The sequence below is a fragment of the Engraulis encrasicolus genome, chromosome 17 (assembly GCF_034702125.1).
Source record: "Engraulis encrasicolus isolate BLACKSEA-1 chromosome 17, IST_EnEncr_1.0, whole genome shotgun sequence".
Taxonomy (NCBI): domain Eukaryota; kingdom Metazoa; phylum Chordata; class Actinopteri; order Clupeiformes; family Engraulidae; genus Engraulis; species Engraulis encrasicolus.
The window spans coordinates 48019554-48037053 of record NC_085873.1 but is presented as its reverse complement, the minus strand read 5'-3'; the positions used below and the strand labels follow the sequence as shown (position 1 = coordinate 48037053).

At 43.8% G+C, this 17500-nt stretch overlaps 1 protein-coding gene across 1 annotated transcript in view; it reads left to right on the top strand.

Moving 5' to 3' along the window:
• The window catches only part of plce1 (phospholipase C, epsilon 1), a 212341-nt gene that overhangs the window by 84663 nt on the left and 110178 nt on the right, over nt 1–17500 (top strand). The window contains exon 3 of the mRNA XM_063221000.1: nt 6315–6606. Within this exon, the coding sequence (XP_063077070.1) occupies nt 6315–6606 (292 nt within the window). The remainder of the gene's footprint in view (nt 1–6314; nt 6607–17500) is intronic.

Genomic DNA, 17500 nt, shown 5'->3' with positions numbered 1-17500 from the left:
ACACACACACACACACACACACACAAACGTGATTGTTTGCACCCTTCTGTGCTGCTGGAAGATGTCAAAAGGTGCCCTCATCCCGTCTGTCTCTATCTATCACACACACACATACACACACACACACACACACACACACACACACACACACACACACACACACACACACACACACACACACACACACACACACACACTGAGGTGTCCTTACTGATGTTAAATCTTCAATCAGAGGCCCTTACATAAGACCACCTGGGCAGGAGTTTCGCGAGGGCCATACTCATGAACGGCGTGACGTTTTCAATGTGCGTTACGCCCATTTGTGGGGGAAAACAACCCATGCAAGTCAATTGGTGATGTTGTTGTTTAATAAACGAAAGATACGGACCTGTAGACTAGCGTTGTTCACGCGCAACATGCCGAAAACGTGTTGTGTTGCCGGCTGTTCAAATAATATAGCCAAACAGCCGTGGCTGAAGCATGGAATGTGTTCAGTTTGGCTAGCCAATGTAGCATGTAAGTCAATGAGACATTCGGTTTGTTTTCACCCATAAAGGGGCGTAACGCAAATTTAAGAGCAAAGTACCCGGATGGCCGTTCATGAGTATGAGGGCCATGACCATGAGGCCCTCGTGCCCTCCCACTTTGGCCTTTGCCCTTGAAAAAAAATATCTGCCTTAAGGCCACAGTGGCCTTGATGCAGGGCTGATAGTATTCGATTCAGGCTCCATGCCTGATTTCAGGCTTGACAGAGTTTGCAAAAATAAAAACATTGATTATTATTAGCCATTAGGTTATTCTTATCTCAGAAAGTGTTACAGGTTCAGGGTTTTCTTCTACTATCAGGCTTGAATAATGGTCATACACAGGCTATTAAATGTTTGAATAATGTGTCAAAATAGGCCTACGTTACGTCACTATGCAGTATCTTGTCGTCGTCGTTAGAGCAGGGGAAAAAGTTCAGGCTTAGGATTTTTTTTCACTATCACCCCTGTTGATGCCTCTCTGACGCCCAATTCATTAAAATCCATTAAAATGCATGAAATTGCATGTAAGAAACACAACTTTTCTTGGGGGACAACCCCCAAACCCCCCACCCAAAAACATGTCCTCCTTTCTGCTGGCACGAACATGGTCACACTAGCCTTCACACAGTCTTGTATTTTGCACTTCATTTGCTCTGAATTAACACCAGTCAGCCTGATGAGAAAAATGGTTACATTTCAATTTGACTCCTAGAAAAACAAAAAAAAGTTTTCATTTATGGCCTTGGTGCCCTGGCTTTTGGCCTTTGTGCCCTTAAAAAATGGACAACTCAAAAGGCCAAGTGTCCTTGCCCCTAAAATAACGAAATTCCAGGCCTGACAGGAGCTGAAGGTTGTCAGGTTCAAGTAGGGTGACCACCTGGGCTGGGTAAAATAATCGATTCAATCGATAATCGATCGATATCATTTAAAATTCACATAATCGATTCACAGGGCACAAAATCGATTTTTTTGCTCTTTTTCTTTTTGTTCTTTTTGTTTCATTTTGGTCTATGGAAAATACCCAGTAGGTATTAGTCATGTAAGCCTAGGCCTACTTATTACAAAATAGCAATCCAGGGCTTTTTCCAGGATTTTTTAGTATGAGGGAGGAGGGGGGGGGGGTGAAGGGGGGGTCCTCCCCCCCTTCTCTGGTGCGCGATTTTTTAAAAAATGAAGGTAAAATGGGGCTTTTTGAGACTATCTGAGAGGGACATTTTTTTTTACTTTTGTGTACATCCTAAAAGTACAATGTTAGTGCACTTCAAAATGGCTGAGAAGAAAAAGGAACATATTCCCCTCCCTATATGAAATGCACAAATTAAGCCATTAAGCAAAACTTGAAATTTATTCTGGTACATAGGTAAATATTCATGATCTGGCAGGGAGCTGGGATGAAATTGGTCAGGGGGGCAGATTTTTTAAAAGAGAGACCAGAGAGGCAATTACACTTCTGTCCTGAAAATACAATGTCTCGCATATGAGTACGCTAGCCTATGAGGCTATGATTAGACTACCCATATGGGTTACACTTTTTTAATTGCATTTGGTACCACAGTAACAGCAACTCAGTAATCTGAACATTACCCTTTGAAAGTACAACATTGTTCTATACTTGCATTTTAGAAATGAAACAAAAAAGAGTGGATGCCAACCAAACACATTTCCTCTAAATAACAATTTGGCAATATTGAAGGCTTGCACATCAAAAACCTAGGCTACACCCCGAGACTGTCAAAGAAAATACTGACTTCACATGACGTGACGTGATGATGATGACAGTTGAGCAAGTGAGCGCACAGAGAGCCTGATATGTGTCCTCCCTTGCCAAGGTGTCAGGAGGAGTAACATACAGTACTAGCCACGTACTTTGGGCTTTCTTACAAGATAGGTGTATGTATAAACCGAAGCTATTTCTTCTCACAAAGTTAACAGGTTGAGCATTTGTTAGCATTTGTGCTAAGCGGAGAATTGGCTATTCTAGCGCCAAAGTTTCTCTCCAGCTCTTCTCCGTCAGTGGAAGCGCTCGATACTCCCGACGCTTATCTTTTCAAAACTCCCCCAACTGTTTGTCTGTCTGCCTCTGTCTCATGTGCGCGACGCGCACGCTGTCTTTTGCGCCTTCTCTCGTTCACACGTTCCTGCGTTTCTCATGGTGTGTATTTATTTTAGGAGCAAAATACAATTGAAAGGGTTAAAACATCTACTCGCACACGTGCGCCCTTTCCATTATTTCGTTCGCACAATCATTTATTTTAGGGGCATATGCGAGCAAAAGGCTCGCACTGTAGAGCCCTGATCAGGGTGGACGCAGGCTCCCCCCCCTCCTCTCTCTAAAAAAAGAACTTGTTGCGGCCCAAACAGTGAGTAACTTCACCAGCATTTTTCGTGAGCTACGGCGTTGTAGGTGCTCAGGCAGGCAGTCACCCTGCGCAATGATTATTGGAGAAACGCTAATAGGCTATAGCCTAAACGGAGGTCACAATGACAATTCATTTCCCCCTAAATTATTAAATTATCACGCCGCAAGCATTTGAACAGGAGAATCTTGGCAGGTTGATCTAATGTTCAGTTCGAGACAAGGTGCGCCCTGAGCTCTGCCGGCATCTTGCAATGGTTCGTATTCAGACGTGCAGAAAAGTTATCAATGCGATTTAGCACTTTAGATTGTTATTAGATCATTATTATCATTACAATGTTGTGGATTAATGAGGCTTTATATTGAGAAATGTTCTAGGTGCGCTCAAAAAAACAAAACAAAACAAAAAACATGAGGGCGCATCCACGGAGTATGAGGGCGTGGCGCCCTTATTTCCCCGTTCAGAAAAAGCCCTGGCAATCTGTTAACACTGCCAAGCCACAGCCCTTTGACATTTTTATATAAAAATAGGCAACAGCATCTTTTGGGGGAAATCCTTGCACCAAAAAGGGAACGGATTGAATCGATTCGGAGTGAATCGAATTGAATCGAATCGAATCGTGATTAATCGATTCAAAGCCCTAAGAATCGAAATCGAATCGATACAGGAACATGGCTGCAATACCCAGCCCTAGTGACCACCTGGTAATAAGTCCAAGGGGGGACAAGGGGTATGCTTCGGAGGGACAATGTGGGACAGAACCTGGCGTGCACGCGCACAGAACTGCCGGTACTCGCGGTTAGCTTTCATAATATAGAACGCATAATGAAGAATCAGTCAGCGTGCTGCGAGGGCAAGGTGTTACAAAGTAGCATGGAACGAAGTTATAACCCACCGCTGACTTGCTTTGATGCAGGTTGGTCTTGTAACCCCCGTGTGACTGCCTATGTTTCAGGGATACAGACTTTTTTTTTTCGACACAAGCGGTCAATTCGCGGGACGCATGATTTGGGCTTGAAACGCTGTACGCGCACGCGCTACGCGGGACGGGTGGTCACCCTAGGTTGAAGAAGAGGAACCCAGTACAGTACAGTACAGTACGTCATTTGGTACAGAGACAGCAGTCTCAATGTGACTACCCTGGTGAAATACAAGATAAATGAAATTGACAAGATAAATGGTGTGTGGAGGACAAGTAACTCTGGGCAGTCTTTTCAAGTGGTTAAAATGTTGTGAGGGAGAGATGCCCATTTCTATGGAGCACAATGTACCTTTTGAACATATAAAATGGCATTCAAAATAAATGGGTGTTAAAAATCTCTCTCTCTCTCTCTCTCTCTCTCTCTCTCTCTCTCTCTCTCTCTCTCTCTCTCTCTCTCTCTCTCTCTCTCTCTCTCTCTCTCTCTCTCTCTCTCTCTCCGTCCCCTCTTCTTTTGCATCCTGTTACTCTTTTATCATTTTTGAATCATGCTTTTTTTCAAATAGCACCTTATCCCTCTCTGAGAGTTTGTCCGCACGTACAGGAACACACAGACAGGCCTGTGTTGTTTCATCTTGACTGTAGCCATGGCTTCTCCATTCCAGAATGCTCCATTCTCCATTCCAGAATGCTCCATTCTCCATTCCAGAATGCGCTTTGTTAGCTCCACCAGGGAAGCAGAGGCAGCGGCAGGGGGGGCAAAAGGGGTCAACTGTCCCTGGCCCAGGGTGAAAGGGGGCCCAGAATTGCCCGCCCCATTACATTGTATGTATTAAACGGGTGGGCCTTTCAGATGTCTTCCTCCTGGGCCTGGCCACCACGCTTCCGTCTGGCCGTCTGGCCTGTGCTGCTCCGATACTGATCTGTCAGACTCAAGTCTCATGTCCGGGACAAAATTGGTCCTTATCCGGGCCCTAAGGCGACAGACACCAGTTTCACCAGAGAGAGAGAGAGAGAGAGAGGGAGAGAGAGAGAGAGAGAGAGAGAGAAAGTCTGAACGTAGAGTAACAGTGTCCAGGTCTGTCCTGTACTGTCTTGGAGCAGATGGGAATGGCTTGAAGGGGACGCATGCTGTAGTACCAGAGAGAGTAGAGAGAGAGAGGTTCCATTGGCCCATTGTTTCCGGGTTCTATTATTGCAAGGGGGAGGGGGGGAAATCCCCCTTTAGGCAGACCTAAGGACTGTTCTATTCAATGCTAGGAGTATTATGACATGCCCCTTTAGGCAGACCGGAACCTGGTCATGTTAGGTGCCCATAGCAACCTATTACATTGGCATATCTCTATATACTTAAAGAATCTCTGGTAGTAGCGTTTGTGAACTCTGGGTTTTTCCATCAGGTGGGAAGCTGATCCTTATTCTTACACCGGTCACTTGACTGGTGGAACATGTCTCACTGCTTGCTAAGATGCTGAACCTGCTGTGAGGAGAAGAGAAGGGCATTCTACTATGAGTCACTGTTGCTATGTGCTGCCCAGCGAAGGCATAGCGACCTTGTGGCAGTTTTGTGTGTGTGTGTGTGTGTGTGTGCGTGTGCGTGTGTGTGTGTGTGTGTGTGTGTGTGTGTGTGTGTGTGTGTGTGTGTGTGCGTGTGCGTGTGCGTGTGCGTGTGTGTGTTGGTGTTTTGTGTGTGTATGTGTATGAAGTGGCATTGTGGGTGTAAATGTCTGTGTGTGTGTGTGCGCGTGTTTGTCTGTGTGTTTGTGTACCATCAGCTGGCTGGCATCATGTTACCAAAACAAGCTCAGAGCTGTGAAGGCATGTGGCCTGAGTAATCAGACTTGAATGTCAGTGACGCTGTGACACTTTCAAGCAGCTTGGAGGTGGTCCAGTGGTGTTGGTGTGCCTTCAACAAATACACTGATCGGCCCTGCCGTGGCCTAACGGCAAGGCACTGGGTTCCTACGCTGTTTACCCGGGTTCGATTCCCGCCCTGGTCATTTGTCGGTCCTTCAACACCTCTCTCTCCTCACTCATTTCCTGTCTATCCTCCACTGTCCTGTCAAAAAGGAAGGCAAAAAGCCCTAAAAAACTATTAAAAAAAACAAAAAAACAAAAAACTAAACACATACACTGATCAGCTTTTGTGTGTATGTCATTATGTGGCCCACATGTTCACAGTCTACTTTCAAATTTCTTAATTTTGAATTAAAGTTTTCCAGCCGAAGTAGTTTCAGTCAGATTATTGCCATTTGGCTGTTGTTATATCCTATTTTACCATATTCTTGGCAGATCAATCCTTTTTTTTTAACTTTATATTTAATATATTTATGTCATTACAATCATGATTACTGATTTCCCACAACAAATAGTTATTGCAGTTTTGCTTTATAGGACATAACAGAACAACCTACTCTTTCAATCTGTGCTAAAACCAACCATCTTGACGAATGTAGAAGTTTTGACGTTTCCTTCGTTTGTCTCATGTCGCATGTTATCATCTTTTCACAGCTCATCAATTGTGCTCTGATCCCGGACGAGCCCCCAACTTTTCTCACGTCGGCACGGCTGCTGCAGTGGCCCTGGGCTGATGTGTGGTGGTGTCGAGGCCCGGAGGATCCATCCGGCGGCGTCCAGATCCAGTTCCGCGCCTGCCTGAGCCGCACCCGCCTCTACACCAACGTCTGCGGAACGCTGCTGGAGGCAGCCGCGGCACTCGGAACGCGGAGCGGCACGCCGTCGGCCGGCGCGTCGGGAATACCGGGAATGCCAGTCACCTCTTTGGGTCACACCATGGCCAAGGGTAAGAGTTGTTGTGGTCACGATGTTGCAGTTGAACACAAATAGTGGCTGATAAGGAGAGTGCAACTATTATACCTTAAAACAGTGGTTCCCAACCTATGGGTCGGGACCCAACCTATGGGTCGCCAAAGATCCACGGTGGGTCGCGAAGCCCTCTTGATTTTGAGGGGTTTCATTTTAATACCATATATGGCCCATGTTGAATAAATGACAAATTTCAACTCATAGAAGCAACACAATGTAAGTGATGTTTCTATATTTAACACAGGACAAATTGAGGAATAAAATGATAACTAAGGAGTTTTCACAGGAAACAGAGTATCATGTGACTCCCTCTCGTGCGGGCGCTCGTGCGATTGGGCCACCAAAGCTTACAATGGTAAAAATATGGGTCCCTGAAAAAAAAGGTTGGGAACCACTGCCTTAAAATCACCCAGTGGTCTTGGAGGGTGCAATATGTTCAAAAACATCTGAAGGGAAAAAATTATTATAGGGTGATTTTTTAATGATGGAGGAGATTTTTTAATGGATTTGCCCACAACATTGTTTTTCACTTTTTCAATCAATTAAAGTGCCTGGACCAAGGGATCTTATTCTTTCAGTCTCTAAACACAAATAATGTTTGGGGGTGTAATAAACACCTAGACTAAACATGCCTACTTCTAAAACCTAAACATGATGGCAAAAGGAAGGACTGAATTCAAACGCACCCACAATGGTGGCTATATGCTCAATCACAAGGTCGTCTTAGGATACCCAGCAAAGAAATGTGCCAAAGGGTCAGACTGGGGGAGAGGTGTTGTAACTGAAACAGACCCCCACAATGTTGGTCACTGGGTGGTTATAATCAGGGCTGCACTGGGGGAGAAATAGGGCCCAGGCACTTTTGGCTTAAAGGGGCCCCACTGGGGGAGAAATAGGGCCCGGGCACTTTTGGCTTAAAGGGACAATGTGTGAGATTTTTAGTTGTTTATTTCCAGAATGCTGCTCATTCACTAATGTTACCTTTTCATGAATGCTTACCACCAGCATCAAATTCTAAGTATTCATTATGACAGGAAAAATTGCACTTTTCATACATGAAAAGGGGGATCTTCTCCATGGTCCGCCATTTTGAATTTCCAAAAATAGCCATTTTTAGCTGTACTGTACTTGGACCATACTAGAAAATTTCTTTCATGTAAAGATCAAATTTGGCAATAGGCAACCCAGTTTCAATGGGCAGCATAGTTGCAGTACCTTTTTTGACCATTTCCTGCACAGTGTCCCTTTTAAAGGGGCCCCTCATCATTAGCGACGCAGAACTGGCTCACCGGTGGGCCCGCACCCTCGTGGGCCTGCACCCTCGTGGGCCTGCACCCTCGTGGGCCCCTATTTTCAGAAATGTAAAAAAAAAAAAAAAATGCCAGATGGCCAGTCCAGCCCTGGTTATAAGAAAAAGGCCAATCACATAAGTAGAAACCTATGCAAAGACGTAAGCCTTTCTGAATGCTTCACTTATTTATAGGGCCTCAAAGCCTCAGAGTGGCTTAACAGAGTTCAGGTCAGAATGTTGAGAATGAGAAGTCGTAAACAGTTGTAAGCATGTGATTGTGGGAGAAAAAAAAGTGTGTTGGGTCAGGGAGATTTGATGATCCCGTTTGAAGGAAGCGGTTTTCTAGTGCACTGTTGTGACCAGTGGTCGAGTTGTAAAGTCAAAGCAAGGGGGATGGTCAAAGATTTATTCTAATTATTGGAAGTTCGGGGCTTTCTCCCCCGAGAAATTTTTGAAAAGTGCAATTTTAACACAATATGTGAAGAAGGGAGGGCTGTTTTAGAGGGGGATGATTTTTGACAATTTTCATATAGGGGGATGATTTTTTTTTTTTTTAAACATTTTCATTGTTGGGGGGGATGGCATCTCCCCTCATCCCCTACAACTGGAGCCCTGGTTGTGACACCTCTCTCCCGTTGCTCTGTTGGGAAATCATGTAAGCTTAGCGGTTGTGTTTGTAGTTCATTCTGGTTCCTCTTTGGCTGTATTTGATGAAACATGATACGGTTTTTGAACACTGATTTGTGACTCCGCTGCGCTCAGGGCCGGATTAATGCACAGGCTAGATATGGCTGCAGCCTAGGGGCCCCCACCTGCGCCTGCCAGGGGGCCCCTGACTAGCCAAAAGTGAAAAATAGCACAATTGTGACAAGATGCAATATTGATCATGTTGAGTTCAGTTGGTAGACATTTTGTCCTTAATTCCTAGCTCGGAATTATGACACTGTCTATGTAAATGTGGCCTAAAATTTGGCCTCCGGGGGGCCCCACAGCCACCTTTAGCCTAGGGGCCCCAGGCCATCTTAATCCGGCTCTGGCTGCGCTTGAAGTCCTCCCAAATACATATGGTGTCAAGCATCCAGTGCGGCATCGCTATGCAGAGCAGAGACTAAATCAGAACCTCATGGCAACCAATAGGCATGCATGCAAGGTCACAGAGGGTAATGTAAAATCTATGTTGCATACAGTGTGCATAATATATAGTCACTGTATACAGCAATATATAATATTGAACACAATAATATATTGTTTCTGTGTTGGACAAGGTGATGTTTCAAATGGCTGGCTTAAAGCTCACTGGGTTTTTATTATCTTATTGTGAGCCTGAAGGGAGACCGCAAATGATTTCAAGCAATTTGAATGTTATAAAGTAATTTTCCATCCCTTTAAATAATAGCAAGTCACCTTTGTGGCCATTTCTTTCTTCCCTCCCACCCCCATTTCAATCTAACTTTCTTGCCATCCTCTCTCCACTTCTCTCTCTCATTCTCGTCCTCCTCCATTCTCATTGGATTCTATCCTTTCCTCAACCTTCACCTGTCTGCTGGGTGTTGTGTCGATGTCGATGTGGGACACCCCCCACAGTCGTTGGGTGTTTTTGTGTGAGTGTGTGTGTGTGTTCGGGTGTGTGTGTGTGTGTGTGTGTGTGTGTGTGTGTGTGTGTGTGAGTGTGTGTGTGTGTTCGGGTGTGTGTGTGTGTGTGTGCGTGCGTTTGTTGTGTCAATGTCTATGTGAACCCCCCCCCATTGTCGTTGATCCGACCAGGCCAGGCCCCAGCCAGAGTGTGTGTTGTGTCAGTGTGTGTCGATGTCGATGTGAAACCCCCGCCCCACTGAAGTCGATTGCAGCGTAACCCAACTCCTCCCCAGGCGGCTGGCTGAGTTATCTGGAGGGGGGCCAGGTGACACTGCGTCTGGGCCCACACACACACACACACACACACACACACACACACACACACACACACACACACACACACACACACACACACACACACACACACACACACACACACACACACACACACTGAGGTGACACTGCGTCTGGGCCCACTGGCTCTCGCTCGGACACACACGCTGACTCTCTGACTCATCACCTGCCTGCAGTGCAGTACACAGTACTATACTCGCTAGCCCACAGGGGAGGGGACAAAGGGGACAGTTGTCCCGGGGCCCGGGGAGATGAGGGGGCCCCCCGAATTTAGTTGCTCCTGGTAGCAGGGTGGTACCCTGCGTGGATGCGTGAATGTGAGTGTGTACTGTGTGAATGTGACTGTGAATCGGTGAATGCGATAAAATGTTAAGTGCTTTGAGTGCTCGAAGGAGTGGGAAAGGCGCTATATAAATGCAGTCCATTTGCATTTACCAATTGGGATCTCATTATATTGTATGTATTAGGTGGAGTGGGGCCTTTCAGATGACTTTGCCCCAGGCCTTGCCAAAGCTGGTAGAGGCCCTCCTCTGGTTGTGAATCTCTCTGCCCTTCTCTCTTCTGCCTTCTCTTGCACTTTACTGCCTTCCGAGAGTTCTAGAGTCTCTTGATTGACATTCTAAAAGAATGCGTCAGCAGAATGGAACCCGACCAGTATTGATTGATTGAAGGAACATTCTTTAGCTGTGAAGGACGGTGAGGTAACTTTTTACTTTTTAACTCTGTCCTTGTTGTACTGATTGGTCATGTCATGGGTTGTTGTGCTATGCGCCTGTTTGCATGAAACAGGAAAATTGATTCAAGATGTGTTTCCTTTTTTACCTTCGCCAGAAGGTTATGTTTTGCCCGCCGTGTATTTATTTATTTATTTGTGAATATGTTTGTTTGTTTGTTTGTTTGTTTGTACTTCGTATAACTCAGTCAGAACTGAGCCGATTTTTATGAAATTTAGTGGGATGATTGGTCATGACCCAAGGAACAATCGATTAGTTTTTGGGAGTGATTGGGTCAAAGGTCAAAGGTCAAGGTCAAAATGTTTGTTTGTACTTTGTATAACTCAGACAGAACTGAGCCGATTTTTATGAAATTTAGTGAGATGATTGGTCATGACCCAAGGAACAATCGATTAGTTTTTGGGAGTGATTGGGTCAAAGGTCAAAGGTCAAGGTCAAGGTCACGAAAAGGTCAAAAACGTAAATTGAGCAGATTTTTATGAAATTTAGTGGGATGATTGGTCATGACCCAAGGAACAATCGATTACTTTTTGGGAGTGATTGGGTCAAAGGTCAAAGGTCAAGGTCACGAAAAGGTCAAAAACGTAAATTGAGCCGATTTTTATGAAATTTACTGGGATGATTGGTCATGACCCAAGGAACAATTGATTACTTTTTGGGAGTGATTGGGTCAAAGGTCAAGGTCACGAAAAGGTCAAAAACGTAAATTCAGCCGATTTTTATGACATTTAGTGGGATGATTGGTCATGACCCAAGGAACAATCGATTACTTTTTGGGAGTGATTGGCTCAAAGGTCAAGGTCAAGGTCACGAAAAGGTCAAAAACGTTTTTCTTTGCCAAGCACTATATGCCAGAACAACGTGTGCATGCTGAATTGAATAAGAGGTCAAGACTGGGCCAAAAATGTAATATTATGATATTCCGGTCCGATTTAAATGAAACTAACACCAAAATTTGGAGAATGTTATGCCCCACACTCTGAAGATGGCCAGAAAAAAATAAGTGGCGTAGGCGAAGGTTTGCGCTCTACCGAGTGCCCATTCCAGTTTATAATATGTGATGACTTGGACAAAGAGACACAAAAGAGATTAATGACAAAAATAAATAAAGCATTACTAGAATCAATTAATGTGGTGATTTTATGTCATTAGAAATTACTATTTCTTCTGCCATGTATCAATAAGCCATTGACAAAAAATAAACATCAGGACCATCCATAATCTCCGAATCAGGATACGGAACACCGTTGTATGCAGGTGTGAGCAAGTGTAGTAGGCTGTAGTGGGCTGTACTAGGCTAACAATAACCCCATAAGAGCTAATATCATTAAGGAGACACAGTGTCCCTTTTACATGTAGATGTGTTAACCTCTCATGCGGAATAAATAAAACCTTTGTATGCAGGTGTGAGCATAGTAGGCTAACAATAACCCCTAGACAATGCAAGAGCTGATATCATGTGTGACTGAGGAGACATAGGGTCCCTTTTACATGTAGATGGATTACAGGAGACCCAATATTATTATTATTATTATTATTATTATTATTATTATTATTATTATTATTATCCTGACATAGTGTCCCTTTTACATGTAGATGGGCTACAGGAGACCCAATATTATTATTATTATTATTATTATTATTATTATTATTATTATTATTCTAACATAGTGTCCCTTTTACATGTGGATGGGTTACAGGAGACAGAATATTATTATTATTATTATTATTATTATTATTATTATTATCCTGACATAGTGTCCCTTTTACATGTAGATGGGCTACAGGAGACCCAATATTATTATTATTATTATTATTATTATTATTATTATTATTATTATTATTATTATTATTATTATTATTATTATTATTATTATTATTATTATTCTAACATAGTGTCCCTTTTACATGTGGATGGGTTACAGGCGATCAGTGTGAGATCAGTGGAGACCAATAAGATGTTGAGGGGGAAACCCAATGCAAAACCGCATCCGAGTAATTACATGATGACAATGTCAGCTGAACAGTATTGTGAGACCTTTTGAAGTCATTGCTTGCACACGCACGCACACACACTCACACTCACATATGTACACACACACACACACACACACACACACACACACACACACACAAAGACGTATGTCTTGAGGGTCTCCTAAGTGCCTCTCAGCTTATGTTATGTGTGAATGGACTTCATTAAGCCTTGTGTCAAAGCTGAGGGTCAGTTGAGTACGCTGCTAAACACACACACACACACACACACACACACACACACACACACACACAGACACACAGACACACAGACACAGACACACACACACACACACACACACACACACACACACACACACACACACACACACACACACACACACACACACACACACACACAGGGGGTCTCGCTCTCTTTTATATTCTCTCCCTCTCTCTCTCCCTCTGTGTCTCTCCTTCCCTCCCTCCCTCAAGTATGTCTTTGATAGAAAGAGAGAATGAGAGAGACTATGTGTGTCTGTGGTACTAGGTAGGAGTGGTATGGTAGGAAATGAAGTCATTGAGCAGGAACTGCTGCCATAATGCTGTCTCTACATGAAGATGGAGGGTGTGCGTGCGTGTGTGTGTGCGTGTGCGTGTGCGTGTGCGTGCGTGTGCGTGCGCGTGTGTGTGCGTGTGCGTGCGCGTGCGCATGTGCATGTTGATGTGTGTGTGTGTGTGTGTGTCTGTGTGTGTGTGTGTGTGTGTCTCTGTCTGTGTGTCTCTGTGTCTCTGTCTGTGTCTGTGTCTCTGTCCGTGTCCGTGTCCGTGTCTGTGTCTGTGTCTGTGTCTGTTGGTGTGTGTGCGCGCATGTTGGTGTGTTTGTGCGTGTGTGTCTGTGCACACGCGTTGGTGTGTGTGTGCGCGTGTGTGTCTGTGCACACGCGTTGGTGTGTGTGTGTGTGTGTGTGTGTGTGTGAAGAAAGAGATCCCCAGACCCCGGCCCCTGGCTCCATTATCTCCCGTCACCACAGGGATGACAAATGACACTGTATTATGATCGAGGAGGGTTTCTGCAGCCCTCTCCCTGTGTGTGTGCGTGCGTGCGTGCGTGCGTGCGTGTGCGTGTCTCTGCCTCTGTCTGTGTCTGTCTGTCTGTGCGTGCGCGCGCGTGTGTGTCTGTGTGTGTGTGTGTGTGTGTGTGTGTGTGTGTGTGTGTGTGTGTGTGTGTGTGTGTGTGTGTGGGAGAGAAAGACATGATGTCGCATACGTAATGTGACCCATTGAAAGCGGCAGAATCTGTTCCGATAAATGATTTTCTGTTGTACTGCTGTAACGGAGCATGGCTAAAGCAGAGCAACTTGGCTGCAGGCCATGATTGTTTGTAATCATCAATTGTTTGTTGGGCCTAATTAGAACAGCTGACTATCAGCTGATTGCCAATCAGCTGTGTAGGCCTTCCCTACTTATTAAGCGGGCTTGCGGAGCAAGGACCATGCAGAGCATGGCCCTTGCAGAGCAAGGCCCGATTCTAGTAATCTCTAAGTCCTGTTTCTTATTATCGTTCTTGTGCAGGGCAGCAGTAAAATAGAAAATGGATCTCCTCCTAGGCCTTTCGAGATAGAGACACCGTTCAAACACTAAAACGACCGGCTCGGCTTGGAGATCGCGTCTCGTTATAGGCTTCTCTGTGTCTCTTGTCGTTTTCCCGTTTTTGGCGATTTTGTTAAAGCCTGGGTCTCCATTGAAAACAGTGGTGGAACCTCCATGAACCAAGGTTCCGCCACTCTAGAGATTAGAGTGTAGGAGGCTTTTTCGGTCATAAAACATCAACACTTTCACCTAGAAGTTTAGTTGACGCGTTGTTAGCGAGCTCTATGGGATGTCTCCAAATTGTCAAAGTTTCATCTCCCAACTCCCAATACTTTTTAAATGGCAGGTTTGTAAAAAAAACAGTCCTGGGTCTATGGAGAATCCCATTCTTTCGAAAAGTGCATTTTTCAAGAGATCAGCGCATGTCCCACACGGAGGTCCATTTGTGCCTGAAAAATTTAACCTATAAACTTCATTCAAAGACTGTTAGAGAGATCACAAGCATGACTCCGATCTGTGAAAAGGACACGTGCCAACTCCTTTTAGTTTTTTTACAACGATGTTGTAAAGACAAAAAACTCATTCTCATTTTCTCCCCAGTTTAGAGCTCAATACTAAATGTCTTTCAGTCAATCACAACAGGTGCAGCCAATGAAGTGTTCCATTTCAACTGTCACTGTCTCAAGATTCCATTCTTAACGAGCAGGTGCGAGCAAGCATTCTAGAAGTGTATTGTTCAGCTCTGCAATGCAATGTAATATAGTCTTGCTGGACTACGCATGACAACTAGCTGCTTGGCTTAGTGGTAATGCATGCTGGGTCATTCCACGCCAAATCAACAAGAGCCCGCACACTTAGGTCTCAAAAAATTCTGAAAATATTACCAAGTGTACCCATGGTACTTAAGAGAAACACTGTAAATTTATTTGAATGTAAGATGTATACTCTCCATGTTACAGCCAATTTTACTGGGGGAGGGGGGTGCCCATTTTGTTCACACTCTTTTTTTTGTCAAAGTTCACAAGCCTGTAGCTCAATAACTAAACCATGTAGGAAGTTAAAATTTGGCATGCTGGTACATAGATAGGAATAGTTTGTTGCAAAACTGTCAGTTTTGGTCTGTATGATCCTGCATCGTCATGGCATTCCCTCAAAGATGATACAAATTGTACTGGAGTTTTTGGCTGTGCTCTGTTTAGGCCTTCAGAAGACATATTTGTGCCCAACATAGCCTCATGATTTTTTCCCCTTGTAGATACAAGTAGAAACACTCCCATAAAAATCTATAAATAGAAAGGAAACCCCATCAGTGTTTGACCAGAAGACCTCACAAGTCTGACAAATCATTTTGGGTGTCATTTTCAGAGCACCAGAACACCTTGTGGGATTGTCCACAGATTTTTATTTTATATTTTTCTTCATTCTCCATGAAGTCTTCTTTTTAAAAATGCCAATGAGACTTGTCTTATGTGATGTTTTCTTTTGTAATTTCCACCCTATACATGGGCAAAATGCAAAAAGAGAGCGACATGATTTCGATAACATTTAATGTAAAGGCTAAATAATCAAATGCAAATTTTGCCCAGACATGATCACCCGAGAGTCCCTGTGCAGGGGTGCAGGTATCCCTTTCAATTTAAATGATTTCAGGAGCGTTCAATGTGGGAGCAGGTTCGCACACCAAAAGAGACAGTAGGTCAGGCACAAGGAGTCATGTTGTTACTTTTTTTGACCAGCAGATGGCAGCGGAAGAAACGCATAGAAAACGTATTGCCCTCAATGTGCATGTTGCCCATGTTCAGGTTGGAAATTACAAAAGAAAACATCACATAAGACAAGTACCATTTGCATTTTTAAAAAGAAGAATTCATGGAGAATGAAGAAAAAAATAAAATAAAAATCTGTGGACAATCCCACAAGGGGTTCTGGAGCTCTGAAAATGACACCCAAAATGATTTGTCAGACTTGTGAGGTCTTCTGGTCAAACACTAATGGGGTTTCCTTTCTATTTATAGATTTTTATGAGAGTGTCCCTACTTGTCTCTACAAGGGGAAAAAATCAAGAGGCTATGTTGGGCACAAATATGTCTTCTGAAGGCCTAAACAGAGCACAGCCAAAAACTCCAGTACAATTTGTATCATCTTTGAGGGAATGCCATGACGATGCAGGATCATACAGACCAAAACTGACAGTTTTGCAACAAACTATTCCTATCTATGTACCAGCATGCCAAATTTTAACTTCCTACATGGTTTAGTTATTGAGCTACGGGCTTGTGAACTTTGACAAAAAAAAGAGTGTGAACAAAATGGGCACCCCCCTCCCCCAGTAAAATTGGCTGTAACATGGAGAGTATACATCTTACATTCAAATAAATTTACAGTGTTTCTCTTAAGTACCATGGGTACACTTGGTAATATTTTCAGAATTTTTTGAGACCTAAGTGCGCGGGCTCTTGTTGATTTGGCGTGGAATGACCCTGCTGCTTTATTAGAGATATGGGGGTGGAGGGTTCAAATCCCACCCGAAGCCATGTTGATTTTCTAAATTATATCATATGCAGTGTTCCTTGGCCGACTTAAAATGCCATGTATATCATTTAGTATGGAAGGCAAATGTGCTGAATTACAGATATTGAGGTTGGGGGTTCAAAACCCAGTCAAAGCCATGTTGATTTTCAAAATTATATCATATGCAGTGTTCCTTGGCCAACTTAAAATGCCATGTATATCATTTAGTATGCATGGCAAATGTGCTGAATTACAGATATGAAGGTTGGGGGTTCGAATCCCAGTCAAAGCCATGTTGATTTTCAAAATTATATCATATGCAGTGTTCCTTGGACAACTTAAAATGCCATGTATGTCATTTAGTATGAATGGCAAATGTGCTGAATTAGGGATATGGGGGTTGGAGGTTCGAACCCCAGTCAAAGCCATGTTGATTTTCAAAATGATATCATATGCAGCGTTTCTTAGCCAACTTCAAATATCATGTACAGTATTGTATGTCATTTAATATCAATCGCAAAGGATGTGCTGAAATAGGGATATGGAGGTTGTGAGTTCGAATCCCGCTCGAAGCCATGTTGATTTTCAAAATTATATCATATGCAGTGTTCCTTAGCCAACTTAAAATACCATGTATGTCATTTAGTATATCCCCAAAACGCAGAGCTACAACACTTTCAAGATGGCTGAATCCAAGATGGCTGAATTGTTTGGCCCATAACTTCTGACTGGGTGGATGGAGTTTTTCCAAGATTTCTTTTAGCTTTGTTTTCTCAATAGTACTTTGTTTCATCTCTGCCCCAAAAGGCAAGCCCGCTTCCAGCATTTTCTGTGAGAAT